Below are 26,854 nucleotides of genomic sequence, written 5' to 3'. Positions count from 1 at the left end.
AGAGTATCTCTTCTGGTAATGTGCACAGAAGAGAAAAAGATTTTCTCTCCGAGAAGTGCCAGCAAACATCTCCTTGCATCTTTCTGGCTTTCATGGGTTCATATCCCTCACTTCTACCCCAAGCTACTTGCAACAGCTATTGAATATTAATATTAAAATTTTCTGATTGTCTTAAACCAATAGGGGTTCAACCCTGAAACCTAGAGTTGGGACCAATCTACTCAAAAAATGATGTATGAGAACAGAAAAATCATCCTCCCCTTTAAAAAAATTATATATATTTCAATATACTCCTCAGAGAAAGAATGGTTATGAATGTTAGACAGCAACAAATAAATAATCCACCAATTTTTGTAATTTAACTATGAATGTAATAAATTATAGATAGTTATAAACAGTTCTATACATAGTTCTATAGCTATGTATAACATAGCTAATTATACATAGTTCTAAAAGTCCAATAGTTTTAGTAGATTTATAATGGAAGCAAATTCTGGTTCCATCCCCATTCTTAATCCTTATATATCAATATAAGGATACAAAATATTCTTTTAAGGACAGAATATCTTCTTAAATTGGGTGTATTAATTTTGGAGTTTTATTTTTTTACATACTCTAATACTTCCTGCATTACCTTTTTGTCATCTGAGTTTTTTTCTTTTTTTTCCCCTCTTGGTTTACTTTAGGGCCTTTCTTTAGTGATTCTTGGCTGTTCTTTCCCACAGCGGACTGAGGTACTAAAAAGCGAGATTTGAAGCCTGGCGTTTATGGCTGGAAAATTAAAATGGTAATATATGTTGTTACAATATAATACAGTGGAAAATTAAATAGGCATGATAACCATATTTCCTTCAGAAGAACCCTACTGAGAACTTACCTGCCACATGAATTAGTTAATTTTTTTTAAACACTTTCAGGAACTTTGCTGAAGGTAAGTGCTGAATAATAATTTTCACTTAGTAAGAACCAAAATATTAAGATTTATACCAAAATACTAAGGTTAATTCATTCAACAAATATTGATTAAGTGCATACAATGTGCCAGGCATTATTCAGATACTGGAACATTGAGGGTCATGTTAATGTAAGTAATAGAAGCCAAGATAACTGAGAGTGTTCTGAGAAAGAATCTTCCCTGCTCTCTTCAGAATCCAAAACAGACAGGTAAATAATGTCCCAGAAAGACTTACTGAATCTAGACTCCTCCCTATCCTATTCTGCACCCTGATAAGGACTCCTATAAGAGACAGGTTACCCTTTGAGGGTGGAGAAAAGATACCGTCAAACTCAGCTTTAAAGAAACATGCTGAAGATGTTCAAATGGCCAACAGGTATATGAAAAGATGTTCAACATCGCTAATTCTAGGGGAAATGCAAATCAAAAGCACAATGAGATAGCACCACACCTGTTAGAATGGTTATCATCGAGAAGAGAAGAGATAACTTGTGTTGGTGAGGATATAGAGAAAAGGGAACCCTTGTACATTGTTCGTGGGAATGTAAATTAGTTCAGCCACTGAGGTAAACAATAAAGACGTTCCTTAAAAAATTAAAAATAGAACTACAATATGATCCATCAATCCCACTTATGGGTATATACCCAAAGGAAATGAAAACAGAATATCAAAGAGATATATGCACTCCCAACTTTATTACAGCATTATTAACAATAGCCAAAATACGGAAACAATGTAAGTGACCATCAATGGAAGAATGGATAAAGAAGATATGATGAATATATATACAAACACACAATGGAATATTATTCTGACATGCAAAAGAAGGAAATCCTGCCATTTTAGACAACATGGATGGACCTTAAGGACATTATGCTAAATGAGATAAGACAGAAAGAGAAAGACAAATATTGTATGATATCACTTATATGTGGCAATCTACAAAAAGCCAAACCCAAAAAACAGAGTAGTAGTTATCAGGGGCCATGGGGTGGGGGAATACGAGAGATGTTGTTTAAGAGAACAAACCTGAAACTAATAGTAAGTAAGTCTTAGAGATCTCAAGCAAAGTATAGCGACTGTAGAAAACAATATCGTTTTACAATATTCAAACTTGCTAAAAGACTAAATCTTAAATATTCCAACCACAAGTTAGAAATGATAATTATGTGATGTGATACAGGTGCTAATTATCACTACAATGGCAATCATATCGCAATATAAAAATGTATCAAATCAGCATGTTGTACACTTTAAATTAACACTATTTTATATGTCAACTATATTTTGTTTTAATTTTTTTTTTAATTTTGAAAAAGGACAAAGATAGAATACCAAAAGGGAAAAAAAAAGGCTAAGAAATTAATAGTGGGTTGCTCCTAATTGTAATTGCAAAATAAAATTAAATCTAATTCAGTGATATCAGCATCATGGCAGAGTGAGTTATTCCCTCTGCCTTTTTCCTTTAAGTTTCAACCACTTGGGCATCCATTGACCAACAGAGGATTCCTCACATAGCCCAACAGGACACGTAAGTGATCCATGCATCCGTTCATCTGAAGGTGGGTGGACTCTATCCCTGGGAAGCAGCAGAACTAGGAGAGCAGCCCCATCCCCCTCCACCAGCAGCAGCAACCCAGGGTGCAGATCCTCACAGCAGCGCATGCGCCTGTGAGTAGTCACTGTGGGAACAGAAACAGAAGCCACTGTGGCTTACCACTGTGAGTTGAGTGGAAAGAGTAGATGTCATGACTTGCGTGACTGTGAGTGGATGTGGCAAGAGCAAAAACAATAGGCATCCTTGCCCATACCCCCATGAATCTGGTCCACATGCCTGCAAGTGGACACTGCAGGGACAGAGAAAGTAGGCATGGCTTGCTACCTTCCCGTTTCCCAGTGGATCCACCATGTGTACCCCCTGCCCCTATCCTGGCAATGGCCAAGTCTTTCTAACAGTGCAGACAATATACAAAACTCACATTTTCCTGGGCAGGGTGAGACACCCTGACCTCAGTTTTCAAAACACACCATCTAGTACAAGAGACCAGAGGCTGTACGAGCAAGCAGGAACAATAATCTCTCCCTGCTTAGCCCCTGCTACTCCTTAGTGGTGGTAGGTTTAACCAGTGACCAGAGGATTTAGGAACCACAGAAGAACGGTTACTCAGTCCCCAGTGGCAGCATAACTGACATCAGTTCCATGAGTAGCATGGGCTGCATACAAGTCCCTGGGTCCTCAGGCCTCTGGCAGCAACAGCAACACTCATGAACCCAGCACCCTGGCAGCAGTACAACCAGCACCTTCAGACAACCCAGGAACAGCAGTGCAGATAGTGCATGGAGCAACAGCATCCTAGCAGATGGAGAGCCCAAGGATAGCCAATGGAAGAACATGAGACCTAGGTGGCATCAGAAGCAGCAGAAGTGCTCACAGCCTGGTGACCCCAGTGGCAACACCTGAGACTGTAGTGACATTGTAAGCAGCAAGGCATCAGCAACCTCATAGGCTCAAGTGGAACAGTGGAAAGTAGAAAGGACAGGCTCTCAAATACAGCCAGAAGCAGCACAGAACCAAAGTAACCAAAGCTGTGCCCAAATAGGAAATGTGATTACTACCACAAGTGCACCAGCAAATGATCAATTCATCAAATACCATGAAGAACAACAGTAACATTGCACAAAGAAAGAGAATAACAACTGTCCAGAAACCAAACTTGAAGTCACAGAGTGTTACAATCTAACTGACAGAGAATTCAAAAGAGCATTTATAAAGAAACTCAATGAGTTACAAGAAAACTCAGAAAAGCAGTACAAGGAGCTCAGGAATGAAAATAATATACAGATGGAGTACTTCGCCAAAGAGATTAAAACTCAAAAATAATAATCAAAGAGAAATTCTAGAGATGAAAAAGACAATGAGATAAAAAATAATTTAGAAAGCATTAAAAATAGAGCAGAACATATGGAGGAGAGAAGTAGTGATCTCAAAGATAGAAACCTAGAAATGATTCAGGTGGAAAAGGAGAGGGAACTAAGATTTTTAAAAAATGAGGAAATTCTTTAAGAAATATCTGACTCTATTAGGAAAAGTAACAAAAGGATAGTAGGTGTCCTAAGAGGAGAAGAAAGGAAGAAAGTTGACTAGAACTTATTCAAAGAAATAATAGCTGAGAACTTCCCAAATCTGGGGAAGAAACTAGACATGCAAGTACATGAATATAATAGAATTCTTAAATACATAAATGCAAAAGGCCTTCTACAAGTCATATAACACAAAAACTGTCAAAAGCCAATGATGAAGAAAAAATATTAAGGCCAGCAAGAGAGATGAAAATAACCTACAAAGGAACCCCCATCAGGCTTTTGGCAGATTTCTCAACAGAAACCCTACAAGCTAGGAGAGAGTAGAATGAAATATTCAAAATACTGAAATAAAAATCTATCAGCCAAGAACATGCTATCTAGCAGAATTATCCTTCAGATATGAAAGAAACATAAAAGCTTTGACAGACAAACAAAAGCTGAGGGAGTTCATCACAACTAAACTGCCTTACAAGAAATGTTGAAAGGAGCACTCATACCTGAAACAAAAGGGCAAAGTTTCACAAAGCTTTGAGCAAGGAGATAAATAGACAGATAAAATCAGAAATTTGCAGCTATATATAAGAATAAACACTTAATAATAACATAAAGGCTAAAGGGAAAGAAAGCATCAAAAATAAGTATAACCACTTCAATTTGGTCACAAACTCACAACACTAGACGGGATACCTTACAACTACAAAAACATAGAAAAGGAAGAGGAAAAGAACAGAACCTGTATGGGCCAATAGAGATAAGAGGCTATCAGAAGACTATTTAATTTATTAGATCTTTTACACAAACCTTATAGTAATGACAAAACAAAAAATCAGGGCAGAGTCACAAATCATATATAAAGAGGAAATTGAGAAAAACATCACAGAAAGCCACCAAACTGAAATGGCAGACAGAAATAAAAGGAAAAAGAATCAATGGAAATAGAAAACTACCAGAAAACAAAAAATAAAATGGTGGTATTAAGCCCTTATATATCAATAATCACTCTAAATGAAAATGGATTGAATTCACCAATTAAAAGACACAGAGTGGCTGAATGGATTAAAAAACAAGACCCAACAATATGCTGCCTTCAGGAAACACATCTCAACTCTAAAGACAAGCATCAGCTCAGAGTGAAGAGATGGAAGATGATACTCCAAGCAAATGGCAAGCAAAAGAAAGCAGGTGTAGTCATACTTATATGAAAAAAAAAAAAAAAAAAAACAGACTTCAAGACAAAAACGACAACAAGAGATAAAGATGGGTGCAAATAATGATAAAGGTGACATTCCACCAAGAAGACACAACACTTATTAATATATACATGCCTAACATAGGAGCACCAAAGTATAGGAAGCAACTATTAACAGACCTAAAGAGAGAAATTGATAGCAACGTAATAATAGTAGGGGACCTTAACGCTCCACTTATGGCAATGGATAGATAAGCCAGACAGAATGTTGACAAGGAAATAGTGGTCTTAAATGAAACACTAGACCAGATGGACTTAAACAGATATACATAGAACATTCCATCCAAAAACCTCAGAATACATATTATTCTAAAGTGCACATGGAACATTCTCAAAGAAAGGCTATATGTTGGGAAACAAAGTAAGCTTCAATAAATTTAAGAAGACTGAAATTATATCTATCATCTTATCCAACCACAATGGTATGAAACTAGAAATCAACTACAAGAAGAAAGCTGGAAAAGTCAGATATATGTGGATACTACATAATGTGATACTGAAAAACTATTGAATCAATGAAGAAATCAAAGGAGAAATCAGAAAATACCTGGAGATAAATGAAAATGAAAACACTACATACCAAAACTTATGGTATGAAGCAAAAGCTGTACTAAGAGGGAAATTTATAGCAATACAGGCCTACCTCAACAAACAAGAAATATTTCAAATAAGCTATTTTACAATATACCTAAAACAACTTGAAAAAGAAGAACAAATGAAGTCCAAAGTCAGTAGAAGAAAGAAATAATAAAAATCAGAGTGGAAATAAATGAAATATGGACTAAAAAACAATAGAAAGGATCAATGAATCTAAGAGCTAGTTCTCCGAGAAGATAAACAAACAAATAAAAAAAACTGGCAAACCCTAAACTTTGCCAAACTCACTAAGAAAAGATATAAAAATGACTCAAATAAGATCAGAAATGAAAGAGGAGAAATTACAATGGACACCACAAAAATATAAAGGATTATAAGAGAATACCTTGCAAAGATATATGCCAAGAAATTGGATAATCTAGAAGAAAATGATAAATTCTTAGAATCATGTAACTTTCCAACACTGAACCAAGAAGAAATAGAAAATCTGAATATACCAATCACAAGTAAGGAGATTGAAACAGTAATCAAAAAAATTCCCAAAAATGAAAGTCCAGGACCAGATGGCTTCTCTGGTGAATTCTACCAAACATTCAAAGAAGATTTAATACCTACCTTTCTCAAACTCTTCCAGAAAATTTAGAGGACAGGACACTTCCTAACTCATTTTATGAGTCCAGCATTACCCTGATATCAAAACTGGATAAGGACATCACAGAAATGGAAAATTACAGTCCAATATTGATGATGAACATAAATGCAAAAATCCTCAACAAAATATTAGCAAATCGGACACAATACATTAAAAAGATAATACATGACAATCAAGTGGGATGTGTTCCAGGGATGCAGGGATGGTTCAGCATCTGCAAATCAATCAATGTGATACACCACATTAAAAAATGAAGAATGATAATCACATGATCATCTCAACAAATATAAAGAAAGCGTTTGACAAGATCCAACACCCATTTATGATTAAAAACTCTGAATAAAATGGGTATAGAAGGAAAGTACATCAACATAATAAAGGACATAATGGCAAACCCACAGTCAACATCATACTCGACAGTGAGAAAATAAAAGCTATTCTTCTGAGAATAGGAAAACACAAGGATGCTCTCTCTCACTCTCTTATTCAACATAGTACTGGAAGTTTGAGCAAGAGAAATTAGGCAAGTAAAAGACATAAAAGTGATTCCATTTGCAAAGGAAGAAGTAAAACTGTCACTATTTGCAGATGACATAATTCTATATATAAAAAACCATAAAGAATCCACCATGAACTATAAGAAAAAATCAACAAATATAGCAAAGTTGCACAGTACAATATCAACATAGAAAAATCGGTTGCATTTCTATACACTAGCAACAAACTAGCAGAAAGAGAAATCAAGAATACAACCCCAATTATAATTGCAGCAAAAAGAATAAAATATCTAGGAATAAATTTAACCAAGGAGGTGAAAGACCTATACACTAAAAACTATAAGACATTATTGAAAGAAATTGAAAGACATTAAGAAATGTAAAGATATTCCATGCTCATGGATTGGAAGAATAAGCATAGTTAAAATGTCCTTATTACCTAAAGCAATCTTCATATTCAATTGCAATCCCAATCAGAATCCAAATGACATTCTTCATGGAAAGAGTACAAAGAATCCTAAAATGTATACAGAAAAAACAAAAGACCCTGAATAGCTAAAGAAATCCTGAGAAAAAAGAATGAAGTTGGAGGTATTACACTTCCTGAATTCAAAATATACTATGAAGTAATAGTAATCAAAATAGCATGGTATTGACACAAAAACAGACATGCAGATCACTGGAACAGAATTAGGAGCCCAGAAATATAACCACACGTCTATGGAAAGCAAATCTTCAAGAAGGAGCCAAGAACATACAATGGAGAAATGAAAGTCTCTTCAATAAACGGTGTAGAGTAAAAGGGCAGCTACACACAAAAAAATGAAAGTAGATCATCATCTTACACAATACACAAAAATTAATTCAAAATGAATTGAAGGCTTGTATGTAAGACCTGAAACCATAAAACTTCTAGAAAAAAATATAGGCTGTATGCTCTTTGATATCAGACTTAGCAGCATCTTTCTGAATACCATGTCTCATCAGGAAAGGGAAACAAAACAAAAAATAAACAAAAAGGACTAATCAGACTAAAAAGCTTCTGCATGGTGAAGAAAACCATCTAGGAAATGAAAACAATAACTCACCAACTGGGAAAAAATATTTACAAATCATATATCCAACAGGAGGTTAATTTACAAAATACGAAAAGAATTCATACAGCTCAAAAGCAAAAATAATGAATAACAAATTCCAATCAAAAAATATGCAGAGGACATGAACAGATATTTTTCCAAAGAAGATATACAGGTGGACAACAGACACATGAAAAGATGTTAAACATCTCTAATTATTAGAGAAACACAAATCAAAACTACAGTGAGATATCACCTCACACCTGTCAGCATGGCTATAACTAACAAGACAAGAAATAAGCGTTGCAGAGGTTGTGCAGAAAAGGGAACCCTCATGCACTGCTGGTAGCAATGTAAACTGGTGCAGCCACTATGGAAAATAGTATGGAGATTTCTCAAAAAATTAAAAATAGAAATACCATATGATCCAGCTATTCCACTCCTGAGTATTCAAAGAACATGAAATCAATATAATTCAAAAAAAATTATGTGCCCCTATATTCATGAAGGGTTATTCACAATAGCCAAGATGTTGAAGCACCCCAAGTGCCCATCAATGGGTGAATGAATAAAGAAGATGTGATTTATGTACACAATAGAATACTACTCAGCCATAAAAAAGGATGAAATCTAGCAATTTGAAACAACTTGAATGGACCTCGAGGGTATTATGTAAGCAAAATAAGTCAAACAGAGAAAGCAAAATACCATATGATTTCACTCATAAGTAGAATTAAAAACAATAATGACAATAGACAAACACATAGATATAAAGATTAGATAGGTGGTTACTAGAGGGGAGAGGGTGTGGGGAGAGGGTGAAAAGAGTAAAAGAGCACCAGTGTATGGTGACAGATGGTAATCAGTCTTCAGGTAGTGAACATGATGTAGTCTACAAAGAAATGGAAATATAACGATGTACCACTCTAACTGATATAATGTTATAAATAAATATTTCTTCAATTAAAAAAAGAAGCAATAAAGAAAAGAATCCAGTAAATCTCCAAGGATAATATTAAATGTAACAACATCTATTTTATATTACTTTGTTCAAGTCTGAAAAATCTGGCAAATCAAGAGTCAGTGTTGCTAGATATCTTGTTCTTTTTTTAAACCAGATCACAAGGACCACAACTTTATGTCCTACGTCAGACAGCAAAAACTGGTCAGAGTTGAGAATCCTGCCTATCCCACTATATTTCCTTTCCTGGCCCTTCAGGTTTCCTGGAAAATATGATCATTAAAATATCAAACCATTCTACTCCATCCATTATATCACCCTGAACAATTGTAAATCTCTAGAACATAAAATGTGGAAGAAAAACAATAGGAAACAGTATACACCAGTTTTCCATATTTGCTCTTTGTCCCTGCAATATTGAATATTCAGTAACTCTATTATTACAATGAACTCTCACACAAGTCTCCTCACACCAAACGTATTCAGATGCTTGAAATATCAGAAGTGACTTGGTAGTGTGAACCTGTTAGCTATGTCAACCAAGGGTAAATTTTCCATATTTAATTGAGGAGAGAAACAGACATTTAAGTCCCACAATATCAGAAATTGCCATTGGCTGTGACATGGATTTTGAATGTCACTTCTCATCAGAAATCCCCACTGGACACTAGATGCAAGAAATAAACTCATCACACTCATAAATAAATGGCACTGAAGAGAGCATTTATTTCCTTCCATTCACTTATGATTCAAATCACTTCCTCCTTCTTTAGACCACAGCTGGTGGAGACAAGGATGTAACCAAAAACTTATTAGATGTTTATCATTGAAAGAGGTCTTAAATAAACATTAACTGTCTCAGACTGGTCTTCCCAGGAGGCACAACCAGGCCAATTGTATAGCTTTGTTTCCGTCCAAAGGAACATCCCCTCTCTATGCTCATTCCCATTCTGGTTGGAGACACAGAACTAACATTGGTTACCACCATGTCTGGATTATGCTGCATCAAAATATTTGGGACACAAGGTTTCTAAACTCCTGGGAGTCTCTCTGAGTTATCTCTGTAATTGATTAGGGCTCAATCTCAGAAGCAGAAAGAAGCAACAAGTTTCTAAAACTCTATGTTTCAAAAATACTTGTAGAGAGATTAATAAATGACAAGGCCACTCCTCATGTAAGATGAAAGTAATGAAACTCCAGGACTTAAAGATATTGTGTTTGTGTGGCATTGAGTCAGCTATTGGTTTATTTTGTCATATTGTCTGTGTCAAATTAAGCCTTTTTTATCCAAAGGAAGTATGATCTTTGTTATAGTGCATTACTGTGCATACTATTGTGGGTTAAGGTGATTCTGACAGGACAAATTGATCAGAAATCTCATAATCTGTGACCTCAGCAACACTTGCTCTTATTTTGCAACATCTTCAAGGCATCTTTGATTTCCTTATTCCTCAGATTGTAAATCAAGGGATTCAACATGGGAATCACCACAGTGTAGAAGACTGATGCAAATCTGTCAAAGCTGGAGCAACCACCAGAGCTGGACTCAAATAGACAAAGATACTTGAGGAATAGAAGAGGGGCATTGCTGTCAAGTGAGAAGCCCTGGTGTTGAAAGCCTTGGACCTGCCTTTAGCTGAAGTGATCTTCATAATGGAGATGACAATATAGCCATAGGATATCATGATAATTGAGACATTTATTATCCCAAAGATCATCATTAATATAACAGCCATGAGTTGTACAAAGAAAGTGTCAGTGCAGGACAGGACTAACAGTTGGGGCATGTCACAGAAGAAGGGGTTGATTACATTAGGCCCACAGAAGTAGAGCTGTAGCATGGCACACAACTGAGATATAGAAGCAGAGAGTCCATCCATATAGGATCCCAGCACCATCTGAACACAGAGAGTGGGTGACATGATGGATGAATAAGAAGTGGGTTACAAATGGCAGCATATCAGTCATAAGCCATAGCTGTCAGGAGACAAGACTCACTCAGTCCCATGGTTGAAAAGACAAAGTCTTGAATAACACAACCCACAAGGGTGATAGTTTGCTGATCCTAGAAGAAGTTGGAGAGCATCCTGGGACTGTGGAGGTCACATAGCAGACATCCATGAAGGACAGATGACTGAGGAAGAAGTACATGGGTGTGTGGAGGTGGGAACCCACCCATATATAAGACGATGAGGCACAGGTTCCACGTCAGAGTTGTAACGCAGATTAAAAGGAATACAACAGGGCCGGCCCCGTGGCTTAGCGGTTAAGTGCGCGCACTCTGCTGCTGGCGGCCTGGGTTCGGATCCCGGGCGCACACCGACGCACCGTTTCTCCGGCCATGATGAGGCTGCGTCCCACATACATCAACTAGAAAGATGTGCAGCTATGACATACAACTATCTATTGGGGCTTTGGGGAGAAAATAAATAAATAAATAAAATCTTTAAAAAAAAAAAGGAATACAACAAAGAACGCTGCTATGATTCTGGGGAAATCTGAGAAGCCCAAGAAGATGAATATTTCCTCTCCGAAAAATTGGCTTGGTGCTCCTAAAATCAGAAAATAGACAAGATTCAGGTGAAATGACAGCATTACAATTCTCATATGGGCCATTTTATTCCTCCACTCAGCACTGGAGAAGGAGAAATACTTCACTGTCCCAGTGGAAAGACTCCAGTTTTTCATCTTGAATATCAAAAATACCTGCTTGGTGCTTCAGGATCTCAATTATTTCATGAGGTCTCGTGAAAATTAAAAATGATGTTTAAAGATTTACTGACAACTATAATAAAAGGAGGCTAGTACAAATCTAGCTAGTAATAGCTCCAACTGTTGTCTCAATATTAGGATATTTCGTGTCTTAGGAAAGAGCAAAGTACTGTGATTTAAGAGTTCAGACTTCAGATTTTTCATTTTGAGTGACATCATCTAGATGGCAAAATAGGTCATTCCTGACTTCTGTCACCCTCACCAGAACAACTGGCAACTATTCATAGATAAGACATCATTGTCAAAACCCTAACCATGAGGATGAGGCTGAAGCGCATGGATCATATAAAATGAGAAGGACCTCATTAGAAGAGTAGAGGAGCAGCTACACTTTGATCCCATTGCTCCTTTCCTGCTGGCACAGTGCCACAGTGAGAGGGCCCCTCTTGTCATATGGTTTCCCCAACAAACTAAAAAAACTAGAATAAATAGGTAAATTAGTAGAATCATATAATCATAGATATCATTACCAAAAAAACTGAATCAGGAAGAAATAGAAAATCTGAACAGACCAATAACAAAGAAGAAGATTGAATCAGTAATCAAATTCTCCCAACGAAGAAAAGCCCAGGACCAGATGGCTTCATGGTGAATTCTAGCAAAGACTTAAAGAAGAATTAACGCCAATCTTTCTCACACACTTACAAAAAATGAAGAGGAAGAAGCACTTCCAAACTCATTTTATAAGGCCAGCACCGATACCAAAGCCGGAGAAGGACACTAAAAGAAGACAAAACTACAGGTCAATATCCCTGATGAATATAGATTTAAAAATCCTCAACAAAATACTAACAAACAGAATTCAGCAGCATATAAAAAGGATCGTACACCATGATCAAGTACAGTTCATTCCTAGGATGCAAGGATGGTTCAATAAACACAAATTAACAAATGTGATATGTCACATTAATAGAATGAAATATAAAAATCATATAATCCTCAATAGATGTACAAAAAGCATTTGACAAAATTCGACATCCATTCATGATAAAAACTCTCAATAAATTAAGTATAGAAGGAACTAAACTCAGCATAATAAAGCCCATATATAACAAGCTGACATCTAACATCATTCTCAAAGGTGAATGGTTGAAAGCTTTTTTCTAAGATCTGGAATAACTCTCCCCATTCCTATTCAATATAGTAATAGGTCCTAGTCAGTGCAATCAAGTCAAAGAAAAATAATAAAGGGCATCAGAATTGGAAAAAGGTATTGAAATTGTGTCTATTTGCAGATGACATGATTTTATATGTAGAAAATTCTAAAAATTTCACCAAAAAGCTGTTAGATCTAATGAATGAATTTAGTGAAGTTTTGGAATACAAAATAAGCATTCTATCTACTAACACAGATTGTCTGAAAAAGAAATAAAGAAAACAATCCCATTTACAATAGTATCAAAAACAATAAAATATTTAAGAATAAATTTAACCACGAACCAGAAAGTTCTCTACACTGAACACTGTAAGACACTGACAAAAGAAATTGAAAAAGACACAAGTAAATGGGAAGGTATCTCATGTTCATGGATTGGAAGAAATAATATTGTTAAAATGTCCATACTACCAAAGCCACTGATGGATTCAACGTAATCTCTATCAAGATTGCAGTGGCATTTCTCACAGAAATAAAACAATCCTAAAATTTGTATGGAACCACAAAAGACCCTGAAGACAAAGCAATCCTGAGAAAGAAGAATAAAGCTGGCAAAGAAGCATTACACTGCCTGATTTAAAACTATATTACACAGCTATAGTAATCAAAACAAAATGATACTGGCATAGAAACAGACACATAGACCAATGGAACAGAATCAAGAGCGTGGAAATAAAGCCATGCATATACGGTCAACTAACATTTGACAAGAGGGCCTAAGATAGTCAACGCAAAAAAAACACAGTCATTTCAATAAATGGTGTTGGGAATACTAGACACTCACACTCAAAACAATGAAACAAGACCCTGATCTTACACACCTCACAAAAATAAGCTCAAAATGAATTAAAGACTTAAATGGAATACCCGTAACCATAAAAGTCTGACAAGAAAACATGGGGAAAAAACTTCTGGACATGGATTGACAAAGATTTTTTGGATATTACACTAAAGCACAAGCAAAGAAATCGAAAATAAACAAGAAAGAGTATACCAAACTACAAATCTTCTGCACAGAAAAAGAAATGATAAGGAAAATGAAAAGGTAATCTACAGAATGGGAGAAAACATTCAAAAATCACATATCTGATAAGGGGTTCATATCCAAAATATATAAGGAACTCATACAACACAGTATCAAGAAAATAAATAATGCAATTAAAATTTTGTCATACAACCTAAATAGATATTTTTTCCAAAGAAGACATCCGAAATACCAACCAGTATATGAAAATGTGCTCAACATCGCTACTCATCAGGGAATTGCAAATCAAAACCGCAGTAAGATATCAACTCACACCTGTGAGAATGTCTATCATCAAGAAGACAAGAGGTAACAGCTGCTGGCCAGAATGTGGAGGAAAGTAGCTACTTCATAGAGTAGTTTTTCATAGAATCTAATCGGATAATACTTATAAAGCACTTAGAGCGTGAGGTGCACAGCATGCTTTCTATAATAATAGGTTTAATTTATGTGTTCTTAATTGGATTCTTTCCAACATATTATGCTGCATTACTAATCTTTCATTAAAAATATTTACTTAAGATCATTCTCACAAAACTTTCTTGTCTTTTTTTTGTTTTTGTTTTTGTTTTTTACATGGAGCTCATCTACACTGCCATTACTAGTGATACAGAGATGTTTTAGGAAGGTCTCATCCTTGGTTCAATCTACTTCAGGTAACATTAATTCTAGAGAGAGAGCAGTGGGTGGGACAATGACTTAATTATTTAATTTAACTCTTGCTAATAGGTTAGTAGTCACATATTCCCACAGGTAAGAACCTTAATAATTTAATCTTTTAAACTGAACAGATTCTTAAGATGGTTTTAAAAATATAACACCAAAAATATAGAATTTGGGCACCATGCCCAAGCAATGGAGAACACGTTTCTGGTCAGTAAGGACCATTTATGTTCTACAAATCAAATTTTGTGAGACTTAAGATGGATTGTTGCTACTCTGGGAACAACATGGCAAACTTCAATATGCCCCAAGGTTTTATCTGTAAAATGGGGATAATTTCTCAACTGCTAACTTAACGTGGTAATAAAAAAAAAATCACATCTATGCAATGTAACTGTAAGAAATGTAAAGTACTGTATAAATACTAATGTAATATGTATGAAGCTTATCACCTAAATTCTTCTCTTCAAAAATATTTCTTTTTAAATTATCTTGGGTGGACTCTGGGTCTCTACGGTACCCCCAAGTCTGGTGGCTCTGTTGCTCTCTGGTCAAAGTTAAGGCCCAGGAATCTGTGGGATGCTCACCTCTCTGGGACTTGGACCCTGCCTCCCTAGACACACAACAACAGCCTTCATTTCTGAGGTCTTGCGTGGTCTCTGGGAAGCTACCATGGAGCATGCACCAGGCCACCTATGACCAGAAATTGATGACTTTGACTTCTTGCTAGCCTCTGAGAATGTCCCCAACTCTTGACCTTATTGTGCCCTTTCTTTCTACCATTCCTTTCTCCCATCCTTTTTTCAAAATTCACTTCACAAGGAGGCTCAAGGAGTAAGATGGAAGGAACAAGGTTATTTGTGAATAAAACCAGATCACCTTTTCTCCTTCTCCTCTCCTGTCATATCGTCTCTCTCTCTCTCTCTCACTCTCTCTCTCTATCTTTCCCTCAGTCTTTCTATCTTTCTCTTCTGTGTCCCTCCCTTTCATACTCATTCTCTCTCCCACTTTGAGATGAAAATTATATTCATTTTAAAATAACTTTTAATTTTCACAACTTAATTTTATACATTATTTTATTTTTATTGAAATCTATATAAATATTAACAGTTGAAAATTTTAAAAAAAGACATTTTAAAAATCATAGTGGAAAAACCAACTGTGTGGATTCCTAGGTTCTTGTCTTTCTCTACATATAATATCTATCAGAACCTCTGTTCTCAAAACATTAGCTTTAACTACCTGGGTATAATCCTGGGACCAAGCCTTTTAAATTGAATTCAATGTTCATGACACTGCCTCAGATTGATCGCTTGGTGGTGGCAGCCAAACATAATGGCACCAGGAAACAAGAAACCAGTTTTTCACTTCTTCTTTCTGCCTAGCTACCGTGTGACCTACAAAAAGTTACTTGTATGTTATTACTTCTGTTTTCCTTATAGAGGAAATAACACCTGCACAAATATTCCTTTTACTGAGATAAATGTGTTGCTGTCTTTGCCATCCTCTTGAGGGCCTCTTTGATCTCCTTGTTCCTCAAACTATAGATAAGAGGGTTTAACATGGGAATTAGGATAATATAGAACACACACAACACCTTGTTCTGCATCTTGGAGTGGTTAGAGCTAGGATGCAGGTACATAAAGAGGCTTGTGCCATAGAATATTGTCACAACTACCAGGTGGGAGGCACAGGTATTGAAGGCTTTAGCACTACCTTTGATGGAGGATAGTTTCAGGATGGAAGCTACAATGAATGCATAGGATAAGATGATAACACAGAAGGAACCAAACCCAACAAAAATAGATTCCAGAAACAGAATCATTTGGCTGATATAGGCATCAGAACAAGACAAGGAAATAATCTGGGTTACATCACAGTAGAAATTTTGAATGATATTGGGCCCACAATAGTAGAGATGAAAGCAAGAAACTGTTTGAACTAAGCTGCCAAGGAAACCACTCCCATAGGCCCCAGCAACCATCTTCTGACAGAGGCCGGGAGCCATGATGGCTGAGTACTGCAGAGGACTACCAATAGCAACATATCTGTCATAGGCCATGGCGGCCAAGAGGCAGCACTCAGCTTGACCCATCCAGCACCCAGAAAAATACTGGGTGGCACAGGAAATGAAGGAAATTGTTTTTTCATCCTTTAAGAAGTCTGAAAGCATTCTTGGGCTGTTGGAAGAAGAATAGCAGATGTCTAAAAATGACAAGAAACTTAGAAAAAAGTACATAGGTGTGTGGAGGTGGGAGTCCATCCTGATTAGGATGATGAGACCCAGGTTCCAGATGAGGGTCATAAGGTAGATCCCTAAGAAAATTGGGAAGAGGAGAAGCTGTATCTCTTTTCCATCTGAGAGTCCCAGGAGAACAAAGGTGGACACAGAGGTGTGATTTCTGTCCCATTCCATGGACATGCTTGATGCCATCTACTGAGAAAAAGATGACAGATGGAAATGATTTCATTCTCAAAAAAGAAAAACAAATATTTTTCACTTTTTTCTAGTCATGCAGCTGACTAACTATATGTCTTAAATCATCAAGTTGAGTTAATCTGTGTCTTCCATGTATAATTACCAACCATAACTGAAAAATTCTCTTGGGTAAGTATTCTCATTCTCTTTGGGGAAAAAAAGACAGTAAATGGGCATTATGAGTACGTTATTCCCTAAAATATCTTAATTTCATGTTTAACATTCCAGAATTTAAAAATATATGAGAATTAGAAATAGACCAAATTAGTAAAAACTGTCATCTCTCAATAAAGTGAAACAAAAATTCGGCCCAGGCATGCCTCTGATATTAATTAGTGCTTGGAGAAGTCCCTGAATCACGGGGCCTCATATGTCAAATAAAGATGCTGGAGTAGGTGCTTTTTAAAATCTCCTTTAGGGGCAAGCGCCGGTTGCCTAGTGGTTACATTTGGTGCACTCCACTTAGGTGGCCCAGGTTTGGATCTTGGGCGCTGACCTACGCTACTCTTCTGTTAGCAGCCATACTGTGGCTGCAGTCCAAATAAAAAGAAAAAGAGAGGAAGATTTGCAATGCACGTTAGCTCAGGGCATATCTTCCTTAGAAAATAAATAAACAAAGAAACAAACAAACAAATAGATAGATAGATAAATAGATAAATAAAAATACAATCTCAGGGCCGCCCCATGGAATAGCGGTTAAGTGTGCAAGCTCTGCTGCTGGCGGCCCGGGTGCAGATCCGGGTGCGCACCAATGCACCGCTTATCAGGACATGCTGTGGCGGCATCCCATATAAAGTGGCGGAAGACCGGTACGGATGTTAGCCCAGGGCCAGTCTTCCTCAGCGAAAAGAGGAGGATTGGCATGGATGTTAGCTCAGGGCTGAACTTCCTCACAAAAAAAAAAAAAGAAAGAAATACAATCTCCTTTGGAACCAAGATTCAATTATTCTGTAATCAGGGAGGGTGGACTATCTTGTAACTGCCTTTCTGCTTTCATAAACCCTATTGAGATATAAAAATAATGTAATGGAATTGTGGGAAGAGTCAGACACAAGATACAGCGGAGATAGATGTGACTTAACCAACTTAATGACTCTAGCAAAGCCCCTGAGAAGTTAAATAAGACAAGGTGTAAAGAGCCATAATGCTCCTTTCCTTGCAGGGGCAGCTTTTTCTTTCCTCAAATCAGAGATATTTGTAAGTTAAATTATCTAAGACAGTGATTCTTGATCTTCTTTGAGTCAGTGATACTTTTGAAAATCTGTTGCAAAGTCTGGACCCCCTACCCAGCAAACTGCAACCACTTATCACTTTCCCATATGGTTTTATTAGATTCTCAATCACCCTTGAGTGTATTCATCATTCCTAGGGTCAAGATTTCTCCAACAAAGTAGAGTGATTTGAACTCCTGTAAGGATTAAGGTGCTTAGGCAATGGACATGGGGATTAGAAAGCTAAGGCAGGATTTCTGGAAGTCTTTTCTCTTTTTCTCATTGGAGCCAGTCCAGGGAAGGCAAGCAGTAAGTCTTCAGGCCAAATGGTAAGTATATTTTTGCATCAGACACCGTATGCCCTTTTCAAGATGCAATAGCTGTCATTTCTCTAGATAGTCATTAGAATATCTCCCAACACAAACACATTTTTATTTAGGTGAACTCAAACTAGAAAGGAAATCATTGGAATCCATGAAAGCTAGAAAATAGGTGTCAAATGTAGCCAGAGAGTTTTGTGTATGGGTAAAAGTATAAGTCTTGGAAATGTCCCTGGAGAAAGGCTGTGACATTAGTGAAATAAATATGTCTATAAACTACAAATATTTGTCAGCATTAGCCATCCAGGACATCTTCCTTCTCCCAACCATTAACCAGCCTCCTATTCCAAAAATGAATCAAAAGAGCAAATCCCCACAGAAGCATAAGGCTATAGTCTGAGAAGTAAGGTAGAAGTGTTCATTTTCCAATATCACATCAGTTATCGTTTCATAGTGCACTGATCTGAGAAAAATTCTGAAGGAATGAAGCTTTTAATTAGAAAGAAAATTCAAAATTTGAGATCAATATGAAAGGAGAAATGGTCACAGACAATGTATTTAGAATCTCAGACTTAAATGTGGTTGTGTCCACACTGAGACCGAATGTAGCAGGAATTTTGTGAGAGCATTCTTCATCATCATCACCACCATCATCATCATCATCATAAGCAACAATCATGACAACAAAAATATTTATTGAGCAGGTACAATATATACTGTTCTTCTTGTACTCATGGAGATATTCACAGCTTCCTCTGATATGCATTCATTCATAAGGTAGCCTTAAGCCTGGTGTGCCGGCTACCAAATACAGATAGTACTCTGAAAACTCCCTTCATATTTCTATTATATTCCTCTGGAACCCCAATTCAATGTATGTCAAATCTCCTTGCTCTACCTTCCACATCACTGAAACATCCATTATTTGTATTTCTCTAATGTGTTATGTTTAATTTTTACAGATGTCTCTTCCAGTAAATTCATTCTATCACAAGTTGTGCTAATTGACTATTTAATTCATCCATTGGATTTCAAATTTCCATCATAATATTTAGTTTCTTTCTAGAGATTGTGCTTTTTTCTTTGCCCAAATGGTCAGCTTTGATAGTCTCTTACTGTTTCAATATACTTTCTGTAGTATCCTTTATTTAAACATTTTAAACATACTTATTGAAATTATTATCTAATATATAAATACATGGTTTGGGAAGTCTCACTCTATAGTATGATGTTATTGATAACTCTTGCTCAGGTGCCTTGCTTATTTGTTTACTCAGTGATATTTTTATCTTAAGTTCATGTTTCTTTAAAATTTAACTGTGGGAATCATTGATGCCTGAGTTTAAATGTTTTCCTTCAGAAATGATTACTATTACTTCTGTTAGATACCTTGGGGGCAACACCAACCCAGAATCCCATTAAACAAAACTTTGACTTGGTGATTTTTGGTGTCACAATACTGATAGTATTTAGTATTGCAAAATTATTAATTTAGTATTGCAAATCTACAGAAGTAGATGGATAAGTTTAAAAATTATCAGTGTAAGTGACATCAGCATGATAGACGTGAAAGACATTTCTCCTTTTTGTTACAACTTAGTAACAATCAATTGGATAGTCATCCAAAAACACAAGCTCCTTTGTGAGAGTTCTTGTATTCAGCACCACATGCCAAGGGATTCAGGAGGAATCTCACCCACCTGTGCATCCAGTAATAGGTAGACAGACCTCAATATGGGCTACAAAGCCTGCAGGAGTCAGGGAACCTGCCCCAATCCATCTTGGCCATGATCAGGTAAATCATGAAGAGTGTTGACTTGGACAGACAACCACAAAAGAGATAGACTTTGTGGAAGCCCAAATTTCCAGACAGGGGATTCCAGCACACTACTGGAGCAGAAAAAGTATGAATTTGGTCACAGTGGAGGCAGTAAAAGGAGTATTCCCAGCACCAAGCCCTTCCCAAGGCAACAATGCACAAACTAAACTATTCAGCAGAGGCAAACTCTTCTTCAGGGGAAAAAGATCTATGAGAGAATTTCCAGGATACCCCAGTTGTGGTGGATGCAGCTGCAGAAATATGTCTCTCCAGAAGGACCTAGACTTCCGAGGTAAGTAGTTAATAACTGGAGGGAGAGTGGAGATCATAAAAAGGGAAAATAAAAATATCTAAGAGCATGAAAGGGGCATATCTTTGCAGACCACACTCAGGATTTCAGTAATAATTCCACCCATGGGCCTCTAGGAGTACCTCTCCAAAGGATTTCCCAACCAGATCTGTAGGAAACTCCAATATCCCAGTGCTAAACCCACACCTTTTTTTACTCTGCCATTGGCACTTTCCTGAGGACAGCAGTGAGAGTAAATCTGGTAAACTGACTGCTCTCATAAAAACAGATCTGGGTGTGTGGACAAGAGAGAAACCACAAACATGAGATGTAGTACCACATTCTGGAAAACAATAAAGATTGTTGGTAGCCAGCCTGGTTAATGGTAAGAACCCAGAGAAGACATGATAGGTTAAGAATCCTGACACAAGAGGGAGAAAGAAGAGTGGAGCAAGTTTACCCATACAAAGACAGAGAAAACCCCAGATATAACACCACCAATGACAGAACATCCCATCCGAAAGCAGTTAGTAAAAATATTAGGAGGTGTCTCCTACTTTAAATGCTAAAGCATCAAAATAAAAGTGCAAGAAACAAGAAATATCAAGAAAAAATTTCATCACCTAAAGATAGCAAAAATTCTCCAAGAATCTAGTTGAAAGGAACAGAATTTTGTGACTTATCAGATAAAGATTTTAAAGTGGCTGCTTTCAAGAAATTCAATGAACTACAAGAAAACTCAGAAAATCAATTCGATGAGATCAGGAGAAAAATGAAGAAAATGAGGTACTTACCAAAGACATAGAAATTATAAAAAAGAACAAAACAGAAATTCTGGAGCTGAAGAATTCAATGAATGAATTGAAAAATGCAATAGAGAGCATCTTCAGTAGAGTAGAGCAAATAGAAGACAGATAAGTGAGCTAGAGCATAGGAAGTCTGAAATGTCCCCATCAAAGTCAAGCAAAGGAAAAAGAATTAAAAAAGAGCAAAGAAAGATTATGTGATCTATAGGATTACAGTGAAACAAAATTATAATAATTGAGGTTCAGAAAGAGAAAACATGGAGAAGGGGGCAAAAATTTATTTAAAGAAATACTGAGAACTTCCAAAACCACGGGACATTTAAATATCCAAGTTTGTGAAACTAACAGCTGACTCTATTATCTCATGCTAAAAGATAGTCTCCAAGACACATTATAATAAACGTATTAAAATCAAAGTTTAAGAGAGAATCCTAAAAAGAACCAGGTAAAAAATACTGTAACCTACAAAGGAAGCTCCATTAAGCTATCAGCAGTTTTCTTAGCAGATATCCTATAGGCCAAGAGAGAGTGGATTGACATGCTTGGTGTTGAAAGAAAAAATTGTCAAGAATACTCTATCCTACAAACTTATACTTCAGATGAAGGAGAAATAAAGACTCTCCCAGATACACAAATGCTAAGGTTGATCATCACCACTACACCTATCTTGCAAAAAAAAATGCTGAAAGGAGTTGTTCAAGCTGAAATAAAAACACACTAATCAGCAGTATTCAAGTATACAATACAGTGATTAAGGTAAATATACTGTCAGGCTTAAAAAACTCTAATTTGATAATCGGATGTTGTGTTAACCACTTAACTATACTATACAAGTTGAAAGTGAAAAGTATTAAAAATAACTGTAGCTACTATAATTTCTTAAAGAATATGCAATATAAAAAGAAGTAAAAAATGATATAAACCACATAAAAGAAGAAAGTAACAGGGTACAGATTTATAGACAATTGAAGTTAAGTTTAACTGAACTCCTTTCTCTGTGAGATGTTTACGTAAACCTCATGGTAACCACAAAGCAAAAACATAGAGTAGATTTACAAAAGACAAAGAAGGGGGAAACAGAGAATATCACCACGGAATATCACCAATATTCTAAGATAGGCAGAAAAAGAGGAAAAAGAAACAATGGAAATAAAAAAAAAAAAAACAGAAAGCAATTAATAAGATGGCATTAGTAGGTCCTCACCCATAACTCTAAGTGTAAATGAATTGAATTCACCAAATGGCAGAGTACTGGATGCATGAAAAATAAGACCCAACTATATAATTCCTACAAGAGAATAACCACAGCTTCCAGACACACATAGACTCAAAGTGAAGGGATGGAAAAAGATATTTCATGCAAGTGCAAACCAAAAGAATGTAAGCATAGCTATATTTATATCACACAAAATAGACTTTAAGCCATATATGGAAACAAGAGACAAAAAAAAAGTTCATTGCATAATGATAATGGAGTCAATTCATCAAGAAGACATCATAAACGTAAATATATTCGAACATAAAATGAGAGCACATAAATATATTAAGCAAATACTCACAGATCTGGAGGGAGAAATAGACAACAACACAATAAAGTAGGGACTTTAATCCCCAACTTTCAACAATGCATAGATCTTCTAGACAGAAAATTAACATGGAAGAGTTGGACTTGAAACATAATTTGGACCAACTGCACTTCACAGAACTTTGTAGAACATTCCATCTAATATCAGCGGAATACACATTCACCTCAAATTCACACAGAATAGTTCCAGGATAGATCATATAGTAGGACACAAAACAAGTCTTATAAATTTAAGATTGATATCATACCAAGTATCTTTTCTGACATTGTTATGAAACTAGAAATCCACAAAAGGAAATTTTGATAATCCACAATATGTGGAAACTAAACAACACACTCCTGAATAACCAATCGGTCAAATGAGAAATCAAAAAATATCTTGAAACAAAGGAAAATAGATATGTAATGCACCAAAACCAAGGGGATACTGCAAAAACAGTTCTGAGAGGAAAGTTTATACTGAAAAATGCATAAATTGGCAATATAGAAAAATCTCAAACAACAAAACTAACTTTACACCTCAAGGAAATAGAAAACAAGAGAAAACGAATACTAAAGTGAGTAGAAAAAAGGAAATAGAAATGAAAGAGTAGACATTACCAGTGACACTACAGAAATACATAAGATCATAAGAGACGACTATGAAAATTATATGCCAACAAATTGGATAATCTAGAAGAAATGGATAGTTTCTGAGACATATACAAGCTACTAAGACTGAATGAGAAAAAAATAGAAATACTGAATAGAACAATAAAGAGTAAGTAGATTGAATCTGTAATCAAAAACCTCCTAAAACAAAACTCCCAGAACCAGATGGCTTCTCTGGCAAATTCTACCAAACATTTAAAGAAGAATTAGTACCAATCCTTCTCAAACACTTCCAAAAAAAAACTGCACAGGAGGAAATACTTCCAATCTCATTTTAGGAGGCCAGCGTTACCCTGATACCAAAGCCAGATAAGGTCACCAGAAGAAGAGAAATCTATAGACCAACATCCATCCTGAATATAGATGCAAGATTCTCAATAAAATATTAGCAAAGAAAGGGTCGTCCCCCTGGTGCAGGCAGTTGGGTGCGCGTGCTCCGCTGCAGCGGCCCGGGGTTCACCAGTTCGGATCCAGGGTGTGCAGTGACGCACGACTTATCAGGCCATGCTGTGGTGGCTTCCCATATAAAGTGGAGAAAGATGGGCACGGATGTTAGCCCAGGGCCAGTCTTCCTCAGCAAAAAAAAAAGAGGAGGATTGGCAGATGTTAGCTCAGGGCTGATCTTCCTCACACACACACACAAAAATATATTAGCAAACCGAATTCAACAACACAGTAAAAGGACAATACACCATGACCAACTGGGATTTATCCCTGGGATGGAAGGATGGTTTAACATGCACAAATCAATAAGTGTGATACACTACTTTAACAGAATGAAAGATAAAAATCATACGATCATCTCAATAGATGCAGAAAAAACACTGGACAAAATACAACATCCCTTCGTGATTAAAACCCTCAAAAATTGGATATGGAAGAAATGCACTTCAACGTAATTAAGTCCATATAAAACAAATCCAGAGCTAACATTATACTCAGTGGTGAAAAACTGAGAGCTTTTCGTCTAACATCAGGAACAAGACAAGGGTGCTCTCTCTGGCCACTCTTATTCAACATAGTGCTGACAGTCTTAGATAGAGCAAAGAGGCAAGATAAACAAACATAAGACACCCAAATGGCAAAGGAAGATGTAAAATTATCATTATTTGTAGATCATATGAACTTATATATAGAAAACACAAAGACAACTGAAAATGTTGGAAATAATTAATTAATTCAGTAAAGTTTCGGGACATAAACTTGACATTCAAAAATCACTTGTGATCCATGAGTTCAGAATACCTTTCCATTTCTTTGTGTCTTCTTCAATTTCTTTCAAAAATGTCTTATAGTTTTCAGTGTACATGTCTTTCATCTCCTTGGTCAGATTTATTCCTAGGTATTTTATTCTTTTTGTTGCACATGTGAATGGGATTGTAATTTGATTTCCCTTTCTGCTGGTTCACTGTTAGCATATAGAAACACAACCGATTTTTTATGTTGATTTTATACCCTGCAACTTTACTGTATTTATTTATGATTTCTAATTGTTTTTTGCTTGATTCCTATGTATAAAATCATGCCGTACACAAATAGTGACAGTCGTACCTCTTACTTTTCAATTTGGATAGCTTTTATTTTATTTTATTTATTTTTCTTGCCTGACTGCTCTGGCTAGGACTCCAATACTTTGTTGAATAAGAGTGGCAAGAGTGGGATTCCTTAGACAAGCACATTTTGATCTTAGTTAATTCCCCTGAATTTCAGTGAATTATTATTTTTGATTCAGTTCTTGGTAGAAACACCCACTGTGTGTAAAGCTTTATAGACATGAGACTCCAGATGATTCTATTTTCCCCATTTTACAGGTTAAAAAAAAAAAGGTAACAGAAGTCAAGATCACATCATTAGGAAATTGCAGAACTAGAACCCAACATCTGCCCCTCACCCCAGAGTAATAACTGACATTCTAGTTAGAGATAATTCTTTTCACTGAAAGTCAGAGAATTTGGTAAGGAGAAAGAAAAACTGAGGAAAAGCACTAAGTGGAGAATGTGGAAGTGCGGGAGAGGGAAAAGTTGAAGAATGGAAAACAACATGAACTTCACAAAACTTATAAGGACCATGAACCTTACTCCACATAGGTCCTACTGGAAGAATCACATGGATATTGAGATAACACAGAATCCATTGTTTTCTATAAATCTTGCCCTCTGACCTTGACCCAGATCCCCTAGGAAAGCAGAGTTCTTGCCAATGATTGAAACTGCTTACTTCTTTTTCAAAAAAAAATTTCAGGAAAACCCTATTGCACTCCCAGATGGGTGCTTTGGCCATGAAATTGGCTCTCCACTCACAGCCAGAGAGATGCTCACAACTGGGATCCTCTTAAATGTGTTATGAGGGCAGAGGTGAAAGGATAAAAGACAATTACAGGGAGAAAACTCTCCAGGTACTTGCTCTCTGGAGTCATGGTTGTCATGGAGCTTTTATCCCTGCTAATTTCATGCCCCACTTTTCCATGTTCCTTCTGATTCATTCCCTTCTTCCCCATGGTCCTATTATGATCCCATGATTATAGCTTTTCTTTTAATGAACTTGGAGCTCATGCGAGCTGAAAAGGACCAACTGATAGTATAGTCTAATAACTTCAATTTCCAGGTTAGGTCCTGAAACCAGTGGAACTAAGAGATTTGCCCAAGATGGCACAGCTAGCTGATGAAATATCTTGATAACAATAAGATATGTGGACATTTCCCTATTTACAAAGCATTTTTATTTTAGATAGAGAGCATTTAGAGTAGAGTAGAGCAAATGGAAGATAGATAAGTCAGCTAGAGGACATAAAGTTTGAAACACCCAGTCAGATTTGAGAAAAGAAAAAAGAATGAAAAAAGGCAAAGACAGCCTATGTGACCTATGGGATTCCATCAAAACAAAAGTAGGATAATTGGGTTCAGGAGGAGAAAATAGACAAAGGAGGTAGAACTTTAGTTAAAGAAATAATACCAAGAACATCCAAAACATGGTGAGAGACTTGAATATCCAGTTCCCGAAACTAACA

General features: G+C 36.3%; 1 protein-coding gene and 1 pseudogene across 1 annotated transcript; both read right to left on the bottom strand.

Annotated features, from left to right (window-relative positions):
• Positions 1-10,464: 10,464 nt before the first annotated feature.
• Positions 10,465-14,246, bottom strand: LOC131395312 (olfactory receptor 5AN1-like; annotated as a pseudogene).
• Positions 14,247-16,158: 1,912 nt separating this feature from the next.
• LOC131395545 (olfactory receptor 5A1-like) lies at positions 16,159-17,121 on the bottom strand. The gene has a single exon (XM_058527408.1). It carries the CDS (start codon positions 17,119-17,121, stop codon positions 16,159-16,161), a length of 963 nt encoding a protein of 320 aa, XP_058383391.1.
• Between the last annotated feature and the right edge of the window lie 9,733 nt (positions 17,122-26,854).

Source organism: Diceros bicornis, chromosome 31, assembly GCF_020826845.1.
Source record: "Diceros bicornis minor isolate mBicDic1 chromosome 31, mDicBic1.mat.cur, whole genome shotgun sequence".
NCBI classification, from domain to species: Eukaryota; Metazoa; Chordata; class Mammalia; order Perissodactyla; family Rhinocerotidae; genus Diceros; species Diceros bicornis.
The sequence above is the reverse complement of the archived record's forward strand: the minus strand, read 5'-3'. Positions and strand labels throughout refer to the sequence as shown.